The sequence below is a fragment of the Acanthochromis polyacanthus genome, chromosome 21 (assembly GCF_021347895.1).
Source record: "Acanthochromis polyacanthus isolate Apoly-LR-REF ecotype Palm Island chromosome 21, KAUST_Apoly_ChrSc, whole genome shotgun sequence".
Classification (NCBI taxonomy): Eukaryota; Metazoa; Chordata; class Actinopteri; family Pomacentridae; genus Acanthochromis; species Acanthochromis polyacanthus.
In genome coordinates, this window is record NC_067133.1 from 17,654,101 (window position 1) to 17,668,954 (window position 14,854).

General features: G+C 40.0%; 1 protein-coding gene across 1 annotated transcript in view; it reads left to right on the forward strand.

Annotated features, from left to right (window-relative positions):
- The first annotated feature begins 533 nt into the window (after positions 1–533).
- The window catches only part of baiap3 (BAI1 associated protein 3), a 51,264-nt gene continuing 36,943 nt past the window's right edge, over positions 534–14,854 (forward strand). The window contains exons 1-2 of the mRNA XM_022195146.2: positions 534–782; positions 11,007–11,149. Coding sequence (XP_022050838.1) covers positions 11,016–11,149 — 134 coding nt within the window. The 5' untranslated portion in view covers positions 534–782; positions 11,007–11,015. The remainder of the gene's footprint in view (positions 783–11,006; positions 11,150–14,854) is intronic.

Here is a 14,854-nt window from a genome sequence, read left to right on the forward strand (position 1 = left end):
CGTAATACATGTCACTATTCTTGATATAAGAAATTGTTTTCCATTCCAAATGTTATAGATAATTAAAATATGTACTTTGAAATAGTATAAAGCCGTTAAAACACCAAAAAGTTGTCTCTCTCCAATTTTCGGTCAGTCAGTGAGATTTTATGGTGATCTGGCCATTTCTCCAGCGTTGCATAGCAGGTTTTCTGCATGTATGAGGGGAGTGGGTAGGGGGTTGTTTTATTGAAAGGGCTATTTAGGAAGTCAACAAAAAGAAATAAAGTACCTGACACATGACAAACTATAATAATTTTCTGGATGTTTAAATTGCTGGAGGATAAAAGATGTTAGTCAATTTGAAAGTAATAAGAGGGTTAAAATATATCTTTGCTGTTATTTATATATATATATATATATATATATATATATATATATATATATATACAAAGCTCTGCAGATTTAATCTTCTCCTCCTTTGTGGATATGAACGATCCACACGTAGCTGCCATATTTCCGACAGTCATCGAGGGCACGTGAAGTATCTCGCACTTCCTTTGGCCATATTTGGCGGCGCATCGGCGGCGCGTGAGCCCAGGGAAGCATTTCGAAGGAGCAAAATGAGCTTTTGTTTGTCGTCTATGACAAGAAAAACATCAAAACGTTGTTGTCACATAAGTTGAGTGCGACACAGAGAGAAACCTCGTCCTGCTGCAGGCAGCTGAGCTTTGATTCCCTGCAACTCTGACACGCAGCAGCAGCAAAAACATTTCACACTGGGAAACTGTCAGGAGACGCAGGTAAGATGGAATTTAATCATTTAAAAGCAAAATACCCAAAAATACCTCTTTAGACTAATGTATGCAAAGATGTACTCACATGTGGATCACCTGCACTGACTCTACTGTCATTATGAAATAGAGATTTAAAAGGCACCTGTTGATCTGAATTTTCCTGTGGTTGAAGATTTTTCTTCTTTTTTCTTTTTCTTTTCTTTTTCTTTTCTTTTTATTTTTTTTACAAGATGTCTAAGTTCTGTTTATGTCCAAATGATAAGAAAGTGTAAATAAATGAGTGGATGACAGATGATGGAGCTCATAAGGAATCAGACATTGTAGCTGCAGTTCTTGTGAGAAAAAACGATAAATGTTGAAATATCTGTTGAAAAGTTCCTCCTCTGTGTCTGATAAAGGTCTTAAAGCCTCATCAAGTTGCAAACCAGATTTAGGGAGAAAACACTGACCCACATTAAAAAAAACAAAACAAAACAGTAAAATGAGACAAAATGTTGGCTTTACCTGAAGTCCATCAGGGAGATAATTTATTAGATTGTTGCTTTATTTAGTTTTTGCCATTGTTGTTGTTGGGCATAAATGCTTTCTGACTAAGAAGCCTGTTACTCTGCAAAATTTTCTATGGCTAGAAACGCTCCCCCACCCATCAAGGATCAAAACATACCGGTGCAACAGAGCAGCATCACATCACACCAAGACAAGATAAAGCACTGGAGCATCCTGGATTCTTTTCCTGATACATTTGCATTTAAGAAGCTTTTACTTTGGCGGTCAGATTTGCTCAAATAAGTTAATATTCTTAAGAAAACAAAGGTAGATGTGATTTTTAGCACTGCTTACCGAGCTTCATACTATGTGTCAACCAAACTGATGCTTGTGGAGCTCATTCACACACACTCACATACAAACACACACATACGCATACACACACATCTCAGCTCCAAGTATCTTCTCCTCCCAGTGACAGTCGCAGTAGTTATGATTCTGTAATTCCCCTGTGCTATTTATATTGACAATAATATTATACATAGGCCATGTGACGAATAGAAAATAAGCTGTTCCAAGTATATTCACTGTGAACGCAACCATCTCCAGGTCATGATATCTTCCTATCTGGGTTTTTAAGAGGCTGCCCAGTTCAGGTCAAAGCCACACTTTAATCACTATGAGCCCTTTAGTCATTAATTAATCATTAACTCTTATCATTATACAGCAGTTCTGGGGTCGTTGCTCCAAAACCCGTCTATAAAACCAGCTTCAAAGCAACATTACAGAAAGGTTATGGTAATTCCGCACACATACAGCTCTTGGTTGATGTGTTTCGGAAGTGCACCGTTAATTATAGCACGCGTGGACAGTTGTGTGACTTCAGAGCGTCGCATTGTAGCACAGCGCCTTGTACATGCAGATTGATTTTGGGTGAACTATGGAGGTGGCATTATTGCTTCTGCATAAAGACTTGCTATTTTTTGACAGAAGTGCTATTGCTGGAGTGTTTTCAGGGCGACAAAAGGGTGCATTGTCTGCGGTACAATAAGCAGGGGGTTTGTGCCATTGTTTAAGTTTTATATTTCCTGCGTGGCTGTCAGTGATTTCTGCTGCCTGGCTGTGCTGCAGACGCCCTGCACAAAACCACCAGTTCCTGGGATTTTCTCTCGCAATCAATTTCCAAGCCAAAGTGCCTGTCATGTGCCTTGACAACACAGACTCTGTGAGCATGTGGGAACAGATAACTGGATTAGCCGTGTGTGTTTTTTTTATGCTGGATTATTGATTATGTGTTATCTACAGGTGCATAGATCACGCTGATGTCTATACTTTTTCCACACTCATTCTACTGGAAGAGCTTGTTAAGATTTGACACAGACCTGGCAGCTTGATCCATTTAGCCTGTGTTTCCCAAAGGGCCAGTTTAATGATTACACTGATGGTCTATTATGAGGCTCTCGGTTCTGTCTTGACGGTGCTTCTTAACATCAGCAACAGCAACGTACTTCGAGCTCTGATATGATTTGAATCCCCACTGGCTGCTAATGTATTGTGGGAATATGGAGGTCAAAATGTGCACGTTTTGTTTCATCAGTTACATGCGCTACCAGTGCAGTCATGAAAGGATATCGTTTCCCTTTTGTTTTGAAGACTCAAGAGGAATGTGGTATATTCCTGAGGTTATTGATTGCGAAACAAAGCAAACTGGAAGATCGCAATCTCCTAGTTATTGAAAACCGCACAGAGGCAAATCTTGAGATGTCTGTTTGAAGCTGATAATCAGCGGATGTAATCTTTGTTTCTCTATTGATCTTTATTTTCTTGCTGTCTTTTGACTTGCATTGGACACATCAAATGAAAGGAATGAGCTGAATGAGTATGTTAATGAGACATACATAAGTAAGTGACTGATTGACACCACTAAGTCAGACAGACTGAGATACTATGTAGGTGAAGACGTATTTCATTTGACGCTTATAAATAGTTTTCTATATCCATCTCAGCTGTGTTACAGGTTGAAGTAACAAGACTAGTACTCTGTTGTGATGGCTGTCAGTTTTAACTGCGTACGTATTTTGCTGCTTTAAGGTGAACATATTATAACGTCAAAGGTTTTTTTTCAGCCTTTGTAGAATTCCATTTACCTGTATTTACCAGCTCCTTTTCCTCTGCTGTTACCATAGAGACACTCCATCCCTATCAGCAAGTCGCCTTTGGCTGCCGGGCTCATTGGCTCTCACAGGAGAGAGACACTGGTGAGCAAGTGTATCCCTGGCATGACTTCAGCACCAATGTAGCGAGAAAGGCATTTACTTGGCTTTGACAGTGTTTCCTTGGCAGCCGGCACCCCACCATCGGTGGCACGTCGACCTGTTTTGTCACTATGAGACACGACGAGACAGAGTGAAATCCAGCTGGGATAGATCCACTCCTGTAATTGAAATGAGTTCACCTGGGAGACAGCTGCTCCACAGTGCATGCTAGCTGTCAGCAGCCAATGCTTACCAGCACTACGTGTAGTGGATATGAAGCCTGAGCAGTTATTCGACCTCTGACATCACAGTTTGAAGTGGGAAAACGTTATTGTCTGTTTACCACAGCAAGCAGACATGCCTCAGGTATCTCAACTGCATGGTCTTTTAAAGATCTCATGGAGAGAGACTAATCATGTTAAACAGAAGTCGCCCAGTGGAGCACAAAACGGTGAACAATTGCTCACTTTTTGTCGACAAAATACACATAAATGCAGCTCCAACACAGCTTGAAGCTGGAGACGCTCATTCATCTGGGAGACTTTAATGCTTGAACTCATATCCGGAATGATATTTGTTAATGTTTTAATTAGTGCGGCCGTTTGTGTGTGAGATGGTTGTTTGGAGGGATGATTTTCATTACCTTGTGTGTGTAATTTCTTCTCAAGCTCTGTCTCGCAAAAAGAAAGACATTGGATCCCCTTGAAACTTTCTGAATAAATAAAGCTTAACTAATGAACTTGTTTTAGCAGTTCACCATGACATTTGGACTTTCCAGTGCTGAAATATTCTGTGTATATAGTGCAGATAAAAAAATAACACCGAAAATGCCTGATTCAAATTTTACCAAAATCAAAGTAAGCCTCATGTTTAGCTGGTGTTAGAAACACAGGATTCCTTGAAAATGTAGTGCAGCTCTTTCTGAACTGCTTAAAAGATATTAATATCAAGCTGGATCTTAACTTTCTCGGTCTTAATGAGAATAAGACAGAGATTGTTTTGTTTCGTCTGATGGTACTTTTACCCCTTTGGCTTCATACATTTGATCTTTTGTGAAGTGATATTGGACAGCTCCATCAAACTTGATGGACAGGTCTGCTCAGTGATCTAAACTAGCTTTTTTCAGTCTACCTCTCTCCCAAAGCATTTGAAAAAGCAATCTTAGCTCTTGTTACTATTCCATTAGAATGTTGTAATTCCTTTCTTCAGCTGCTCGTCTTCTAACAGGAAAAAGAAAGTGTGATCTTATAGCACTAGCCTCTCTCTACTGTCAGGATTGAGTTAAAGATGTTCTTGTTTGTTTCTGAGGTTTTGAACAGGTTGCTGCCACCTAATATAGCAGCACTCTTGCGTCATCACACCCTGATAAGAACACTGATATCGACCAACCAGATGTTCTAGGATCTTGGCACATAAATAGAGGTGATCAAGCCTTCGCAGTAGCTGCTTCTGTTTTCTGGCAGCCTGACACCCTGACACCATCTCTTATTGCTTTGTAACTTTCATACATTCCTAACAGTAATGATACCAGTAATAAGATGCTCGGGAAGAATGTTGAACAACAGAATACTGATCAGTCCAAAGATCGTAAAAGATGCTCAAAAATAAATTTGTACAGCAACACCAGCCAAAATCATAAAGTGCCACATTTAAGTAAGGGAAGGAACAAGTGAAGTAAAAGAAAAATAGATGGTAAAATTATAAGCACAAGGCTATAAATGATAGTAGTAGTAACAAGAAAAGCACTAATTTTTTTATTCCCCCATATGGTATTGCCAGAAATGCAGCATTTGTTTATTTATTAGTTTTTGATGATCAGAAATCATGAGACTATAGAATATAGATGTAACCAGAAACAGAATGACCTTGCGCTGAGCACACGCGTGTGTTATGCACGTGTACATTATGTATGGATACCAAATCACATGGCCTCAATATGTAGCCGGTGGCGGGAATTAATGGGACTCGGAAACACCCCCACAATTTAATCCATTGTTCCTTGTGTCATTTCCGACAGACAAGTCCCAGTAAGTCAGCAGTGGTCCTTTTGTAGTCCATCAGCAGGCAGCTGGCGTAGTGTTCACTTGTTGTCATAGTTACAGTGACGCCATGCTGCTGCCTCGCAGTGATACAGAAATCTTTGACAAAACCGTGGATCTAGACTGTAAGCTGCATCACTGCCAAAATGTAATGAAGTGCTCCGTGTGTCATTTCTGAACTTCGCTGAAAATTTCATCCAAATCCGTTTTTGAGTAATGTTGCACACAGACAGACAAACAGACAGATGGATAAACGCACACCAGTCTTTGCGTAACTCCACCGTACCTTGACGGAGTGATAATAGGATGTGAGAAAGAGAAAGAGGAAATAAAGTAAAAACACCACAACTAGAAAATATAAATAGATGATAAATATAATAATAACAAATTTAAAGATTTTGTTGACTTATATTTAGAGTTGTCTTCTAGTTTAAACTGTGGGCCTATCAGCAAAACACCTAGGAAAGAGGGCAGCCACTTGATAACTCAGAGGATGCCTTTACTCACTTGACCATCCCACAGAGTCTTAGCAGGTGTCCCATGTGTGCAAGAAGAAATATTAACATCTAGTCCTACAGAACAGGCATCTATGGTAGACAGACCAAAATGATACTAAACATGCCCATATGAACATCAGACATGCTACACTTCTTATGTTGATACATATACAAGTACAATGAATGATTTAAAACAAAAAAAAGAGCATGCTATAAATTGATCATGAGGTTATTGAGAAGTTCAGCCGTTCTGTAAAATGAATTCGCATAAAGAAGGGTTAAGTCCAGAATGGTGGAATAATTGTCTTTCTTTGTTCTAATGGGAGTTCAGAGTTCCTTGTAGCATTGTCAGTGAAGTGGAATCCTTTTGAAGTTGTTGTCAAGATTTCTGAGAGACACTTTCTGCAAAGTGAGGAATCAGTCAGAGGTTATGGGGCCGTGTAGTCCTTTGTCCTTGTAGTGAGTGGGAATGTGAGGCAGTCATTTGGTTCAACTGTACCCGAATACGCACTGTTCGATTGCTCGTGTGGTGTTCTGTTTTGTAGAATCCGTTGAAATCTGCCTTCCCGTGCTCTCCTCCTGCTGATTCAAACTTTACACCATCCTGACAGACGTGTTCCACATCTGATATGGTGTCTCGGTACATGTCCAGTCTGTGGCTGTGAACATGTTAAAAATCCAGAGCTACACGAAGGGGAATAAAGATCTGCTCTTGCTTCGTTTCACCATTGTTAATGGCTAGCAGATCCGACATATGACCGCAGCTGCAATGGTACAGCGACATCCGAGAATCAATGATGATTGAAAATACCACATTTGCACTATATTTCTGTCATTTGAAGAAATACAGGGAATCTATATGTCAGGTGAAAAGGGAGAAAAATTCCAAGAGTTTCCCTCTGGGGTGTTGCTGGAAATGAGACACTGATGATATCTGACTGTGAAGGAGCATCGACACCTAGCAGAGTGAGGCGTAGACACTCCAAAGTGGATAACAGATGTCAGCCTCCTGCAGATCAATAACATACTGTCCTTTGGCTGAGTCAATGATGCAACTGTACCATGCGTCTCTGGCTTACTCCGAGCTGGAAAGCTGAATGCACGCTGCTCCCTGTGCAGTGGGCCAAAATGATAGCAGTCATCGAGGCAAATATGTTTCATTTTCTGGATCCATTTGGTGTAAGCACTGTAATTCAAAACAGGCAACCTTCAACAGCGCCAGGGAGAGAAAAAAAAAAGCAAATCAATATTGCCAGTAAAACGGGCTGCATCAGCTCACAGTCTCTTCCCACAAGCACGCCAGGCTAATTCTTTTATTATGGTTTGGTAATGAAGGTGACTAGTGCGTCTTTTACTGGTGGAAAAGCAAAAACAAACTCCCAGCCACGGCTCCATTGACTCTTTCTCACAAAGATGTGCAGACGCTGGCTGTCAGCGTTTGAAAAGAGCGTCTGACTGTCTGAGTCTGCCTTCTTGAACAGCTTCTCCATCAATCAAGCCCAATCTCTCTCCGCTGTGTCCTTGTCATTTCTCCTTTTTTGAGTGTTCTGTCTCTTCTCCTTTTACTGCTAACACATTGCACACACTGACTTTTGGAGTCTCACAAAAGCCACCCGAGTCATCCGAGTGGAGCCCCCTTTTCATACAAACTTCACATCACAGTCAGAATGGAGTAAATTGGACAAGCGGCGGCCAAAGTGATTGGATGCTGTTAAGGAGACTCTTGGTTTCACAGTTAGCTCTAATCTCGTCCGTCGGTTGCTAGGCAGACCTGTGAGCATCCTGGAGTGTTTTACTGTACAAGCTACTGACATTTATGTGATTAATGACTGTGCAATCACATCACTGTCAGTTTCGTTCTAGAAATGCTAAATAAAATTACTCTGCAAACAGTCTTGTTGCCACAGTGGTTGGAAATCAAAAAAATGTGACAGCTAAGAAATGTATTGTGTTCCTGCGAGGGTTTAGTAACTAACTTGATTATTGATTTGCATGTAGACGGATAACCTTCAGTTGTGAATAAAAGCATTAAGTCTTAACAAAAAGTCCAGTAGATGCTGCATGTCCATAATGAAGTCCCTTGTCTGGATTTAATTTTACAAAACGCCATAAAGCAGCTTTAAAGATAATGCTCATGTCAATTATTTGGCCCTGCTGTGAGCCTAAATTGCAGACTCAGTCAGCCGTAATAAAGCTGTCTCAAAGAAACAGTAACCTTTACTGCATTCACTCTTTTACATGTCCGATTTCATTAAACAGAGCTGTTAAACTTTGGCTCCTTCTGTGGGGAGTAGTGACAGTTCTTGATATTGTCATGTAATTCACTTATTCTTTAAAGACCCCATGAAGCCAAAATGAGAATTCGCTTGATGGCGAGTGGCTTTAAAAAAGATCTACCCAGTCTCAGTGAATTGCTTAGCAACACAGTGCCAATCTCTCTGAGGTCGCCAGACAGGCTCGTTTTTTCCAAATTAGTATTTCACAGTCATGATAACCCAACAACACCTGTCTTTGTAAAAGCTTAGATAACATTTCTGCATTTATTAAAAAGAAGAAAAGCTGTCATATGCTATAAAAAATTGCAAGAAACTAATGATTTATTGCCATATTTGTCTGTTAAATAACCTGTAGCTTCCTAAATTGCTTTCTAGAATATTTCTGATTGATACTTTTACAGATTGTTCAAGTACAAGTTAACATGTTCACTGATCCAAGTTTTAAGCCCATGTAAATTAGTGAAAACAACATGTTGGGGATAAATTAACAGGGATTTTATCACATGATTTATTATATATATTCTACCGTGGTTGGTAGAATACTAGCATTTCGGGAAAGTTGGCTATGGAGATTGATGCCACTCTTCAAGTATGAAGTTATAATCAGAAGCTGGTTAACTTTTCTTTCAACAAAGACCAGTAACAAGTTGAAAAGCCACCCTGGCTTTTCCAAAGGTAACAGATTTACCTACCAGCATATGTTAAGTTCATTAATATCTCCTTTGTTTAATCTGTACAAAAACAGAACACAACCAACCAGTTATCCAGGTAACAGTCTTTAGGTTAAGTTAAGCAAAACACCTGCTGGCTCCAGCAAAAGCTGTATTTACTGTACAGACAATTTTCTCAGCTAAACTGAAAAAAAAACTGACCACACTTCTGTGCAGAAGTTTTAAATACTTCAAATGTGCAGATATTAATTCATCATGTAGTACAATCAGCTATAGGCGTACAATTGGTCCCAAAAGGAATCAGCAACAACCAGAATCATGAACAACCTGCAGCAATGTGAAGAACGAGGAGATGTGCAACAGACTCCACAAAACCCTGATCTCTGATATGACAAGATACAAGACCAACAAAACTCTTTCTCCAAGATTCTTGGACCGATCTGCTTTTAGAAACTGTTTACAGGTGTACAGATTGGAAAGCTGGGGCTGCAGTAAAAGCAAAGTGTGGCATACTGATCAGATTGAGGGGTTTTTCTGTTTTTTCCTCTGGATGGTGCGGAGCTTTTATCCAGGCAAAGTTTTCACTGTTCAGGTTTTCAGGTGTTTATAGGAAGCTTTAAAAAGCCACTCCAATGTAAATCAAGTATTTTACTTGCCACTGATTTTCATGACGATCACTTTCCAATTCTAACACATATGGCTGAATTACTCCAATATGCAGCTTGCCATTGTTTAGCTTTAATTTTACAGTGTTTGAGCAGAACTGAGCTGCAGTGAATGAATGGAGAAAGAGGTCTACACATTTTAAAGACAGCAACATCTAAGCTATTTGAAGGCAGAAAGGTATTTTTTTTTCATGTAAAGAAACTTGAATATGTAATTTTTTATACACAGGGAGATTTTTCGAGGTCTGACAAATGGCCCAAAGATCCAAACCCCCTGCTGTTGCTGTGATTCACAACTCAGCTCACTGACTGCTTGAAAGGAGCAGACCCCCTGTTAGCTGGTTTTAACTTTTAATGGTATCAATCACTAAAAAAAGAAACCGTTATGTTCAGTCAACCCCGCAATTACTAATACAAAAAAAGTCTGAAATGACTGTGAGAAACTCTTCTTCATCATAGAATCCTCAGCGCCTCTGCGCTCGTTAAATATTTAATGTTTCCACAAAAGATGAGAATCACACAGTTAATAGTTTGTGCAAGTTTAATCATAGGTTAGAATATTTCTTTTGTGTGACAGGAAGGTGCAAAAAATTATTACTGAATGTTCTTCTTGTTAAGCCTATTGTGAAGTTCCTCATTATTATTTACCAGCTATAAACTTGTCAACTAAAATTAGCCAAACAGTTTGCCATCTGTAAGCCCACACTGCAGCAGACGTTCAGAAAGTCTAATATTCTGGGGGTGATCTGCTATCCGACTGGTTTGGGTAGATACCACATGGGCACACATGCTGTCAGCAGTGAGTTGCCGATTTAAATCCCAGCCGGCCACGACCCGCACCGATCGTCATTCCCCATATTGTCTGTTTTTTCAGCACTTAGCTATTAAGCACTCATGTTTTGTCTTCACAAAGGCCAGATTAAGATTTCTAAACTTAGCCTTCACTTAGTTTCAGACTGTTTTGTGTCAGCAATATAACTGTTTTTGTGACACCGCTATCATTGCTTGCAGCTCTCTTGCAAGAGTTTCTTAATTTGCATATTTTGTACAAAGTCTGATCCCAGAAAAAGCAGCCAATGGACTCACAGCTGACCAGACTGAAAAGGTGGAAGATGAATCCGTGCCCTGCAGCGTGAGACAAAAATAGAATAGAATATAATTATGTTAAGAGTGCAAGAGGGTGATCATTCAGCTGGTGAGCCCAAAAGAACCCAAGTGCATTACTAGATTTATGACCATGCAGCTGGAATTAAATGTATTTTGAGGATACATGGAGCTCAGACATTCAGTAGTTGCAGTGGTCGGTGTCTTGACGTTTGCTCTTTGTGTCCGTTCTGCCAGTGAAACATCATGACGACGCTGCTGGATTTGAAGAGTAGTGTGCTGAGGCAGGTGCAGAGGAGCCAGTCGCTGAGGAGTCGACGGGAGCCGCCTCCCACCGCCACCAGCCCCCTCACACACTGTCCTGACCCTTTACCTCGCAGGTGAGCTACCGCTGTCCACACACTTCACACATGACTTCATAGCTCCAGAAATGATGGGCTGAATTTTTTTACATTTTGTGTTGTTTCATTTAACGTGCCTAGAATGATTTACCTTTGGTTCACATCTATACATAGTTTAATTCAGTGTTTACCTCAGAAAAAATTGGTGTCTTATTTCATTAAAAATAGGGTTGTGATTAGGGATAGATTGATGATTGTGGCTGATATTTGACATTATACCATTTATCTGTGTCTGTATTCCTATTGGCTGATTATTCATCCATCCATTGTCTTTACACCATTTGATCCTCATTTGGGTCATGGGAGGGGCTGGAGTCTATCCCAACTGACACCCTGGACAGGTCACCAGTCTATCACAGGGCTACATATACAGAAAAACAATCACACTCAAATTCACACCTATAGACAATTTAGAGTTATCAATTAACCTCACCATGTTTTTGAACCATGGGAGGAAGTCGGAGTACTCGGAGAAAGCCCACGCATGCACAGGGAGAACATGCAGCAGGCCTGGGAAGGCCAGGATGCAAAGCAAAAGTGCTAACCACCAAACCACTGTCCCGCCCATGGCCAAATATTGATAGACTGAATGTGCTACTTCAGGACTGATGCTTTCGCCTTTCCCTGTCTGTAGAGTCACACTGTGGTCTCAGAAATGTCTCTCAAGAAACACAAGCCGTTGTCACAAACCAGGAAATTATCTACTCTCACAGTGGCTAATGCTATGCTAACAGCACGTGGCTACGTTAGAAGGCAGCCACAGATTAACCTGAAACAGGAAACTGGAAAACAATTATTAAAAATGCTTTAATATCTGGACCTTAGTGGGTAACAAAGTGATAGAACAGTGAAAGATTAAGAAAACGGAGAAAGAGACAAACTGATTAATCTCAGTCGATCCATCATAAACATCCCAATTTAATCGCTCCTATTTCTGTTTAACACACTCAGTAACAGTCATCCTTATTAATGAAGAAGCCTAGTTATGAATGACAGGTTCTCTGCTATGTTGTTAAAACATTACATCTCACGATTATCAGCTGCAAATATCAGTTATCGGCCTTTCTTGATCACTAATAACTTGCACTGTAACAAAAAACCCGTATCAGTCGACCCTGAGTTGTGATGAAATCTCCCCTTTTGCTTTCAGAATCTGCAGCATCACTGTCAGACACAAGTCAAACCTGGCTTGGGTTTGAGCAAAAATCCAGTCTGTTTAGAAGTACATTTCTGTTTATAGACACATAGATTCCAGCTACAGTATAGTTTTGCCTGATTGTTGCCCTTTAGGAGTGGTAAAATCTCACATAACGAGCATCTTTGCAGGAAATTAAAGTGCAATCTGGGCCGCTCGGAAGGATAATGACATCCCTTCGAAAAGAGCGGCACAAGCTCATGAGCAATAATTCATTTGTTTTCTGCTGGCCGTCCCGCTGAAGCCACAGGTCGTCATTTCTTGTCAACACAGTGTTTTAATTGCATGGCATTTATTCTGGAGTTGTGACTTGCTGTGAGGACGCCATTCACAAGCTGCCTCCCCCCCTAAGGACACATAAACCGCACTATTACATGCACAGGCAGACTCCGAAGGGATCACAAATGCTGCTTTCTTGTTCTACGAATTTTACACCACATGGTTTTGATGTCCAAATGTCTCCCGCAGCATATGGGTGCAATGTTGTACAGCGGACTGGCTGCTTTTAGTGGAGCAATAAGGACATCTTCCTGCATGGTAAAAACCAGGAGATCAAATCCAAAAGCAGCGTGCATGTTTGGTAAATGTCTTTTTGCATGTGCATTTACATTTGCATGGTTTTCATGGGTGTGTGCATGCATGGACCCTAACGTTGAAGAGGTTTGGGGTCACCCTGGCAATTTCATGTTTTCAATGAAAACTCACACTTTTATTCATCTGCTAACATATTTGCACAAGTGTTATCTAATTATTAATTAGCCTTTCAACACAATAGGCTAACACAATGTAGCATTAGAACACAGGAGTGATGGTTGCTGGAAATGTTCCTCTGTACCCCTATGTAGATATTCCATTAAAAGTCATCCATTTTCAGTTAGAATAGTCATTTACCACATTAACAATGTCTAGACTGCATTTCTGATTCATTTAATATTGTCTGCATTGAAAAAAAATGCTTTTCTTTTGAAAATAAGGACATGCCACGAAGTGAGCGCAAACTTTTGAACTGCAGTATATGAGCTGTGTCTGTGTATTAAAAGAATGGCCATGGGGCCTTTGTTGATTATTTCCACGCATCTCATGAATTCTTGATGAGATTGGAGCTCTTGATTATGTTCCTCAAGCCACTTCTGAGCAACGAGATGATCAATATTCAACTGTCAATTGTTTCAATGAAGGAACATTTGCCACAGACCGAATAAATGCCTATTAGGGTTATGACTAATATTAGATTTCTAAGCCTGTGGTTTTAAATGATGAACTTTAGCCTAAAACTCACAAAAATAACCATTTTTTGTTCATACATTGAAAAAACCTTTCGTACCGGAAGTAATTTACTATTTAAACAATGAAAAATGACGCCCGTAAACCCCAAAACAGCCTCACATTGCTAAAATAGTAAATTAAATCATAGAATTTCTCTAAACCAAATTTATTATTAAAATTAACCAGTACACTGGCGGGAGAAGTTAGAAATTTTATATTATTATTCAACATCTGCAGCAAAAGTCTCAAATTTCTGAATTAGTGTTGATAAATTTACAGTTCAGATATTTGTCAGTTTTGCAAGTGGTGTGGATCTCCTCCATCAGCTTTACAGCTCTCTCAGTCACTTTGTTGGCACATCAAGCAGTGACGGTTCCTTTACCCAATGAGTGGTGAAGCATTTCACAGCTTTGGAGCACTTAAGCTGTGAGACAGCCGAGAACAGGTAAACATTCTGCGAGTAGTGCTGATTAGAAAACCAGACCTGCGCCCATGTGGTTGCAATGAAAGTTCAAGTGAGTTTCAAGTTATCTCTCCACTTGGGAAGGAGGAAAAAGGCAATCAGTGCAAAAGTTCCTCTTGAATTCCATCGAGCACTGTGAAGTGAAGACAGTTTTCACCATTTAATTTGAAGCCATTTTTCTTCTTCTTGGTAAACTTGTATGCTTCACAGAGTTGAAAGAGGAACTTGAAATCATCCCTCCATCCAGGATTCTCGCTCTTGGGCATGATTGTTATACCAGAATATGCCTTTTGAAGATCATCATAATCTGCCAAAATCTCGTTGATGAACTTGTAGTTTATATCAGGTGAATGAGATTTTGTTAGAAAATAGAAGTCTAATGCGTGACGCAGTATAAGATCCAGGACATGGTGTTGACAACCAATAAACTGAGGTTCTGGGAGTCCCTTCTGGAGAAATTTTCTTTGAAGCCTGACAACAATACCACTTTTTTTTTTGCGAATGCTGTTCCATGCGTTGTATTCATCAAGCAGGACTTGGAGTGGTGCAAAGATGTCATCTGCTGACCCACTTTTACAAACCAAGGTGCCAAGGTTTAGAGTTCTAGTTGACTTATTTAAACAGACAACCTGGTACTCTTTATTGTCAGTTTTCTTGCCATCAAAATCCAAGCAAAAGTGCTCTTCTGAGATCATTTCTTTTAGCCGAGTCTTAACTTCTGTTGCATTCTCTATCATTCGATGCCAAACTCCTGATTGTG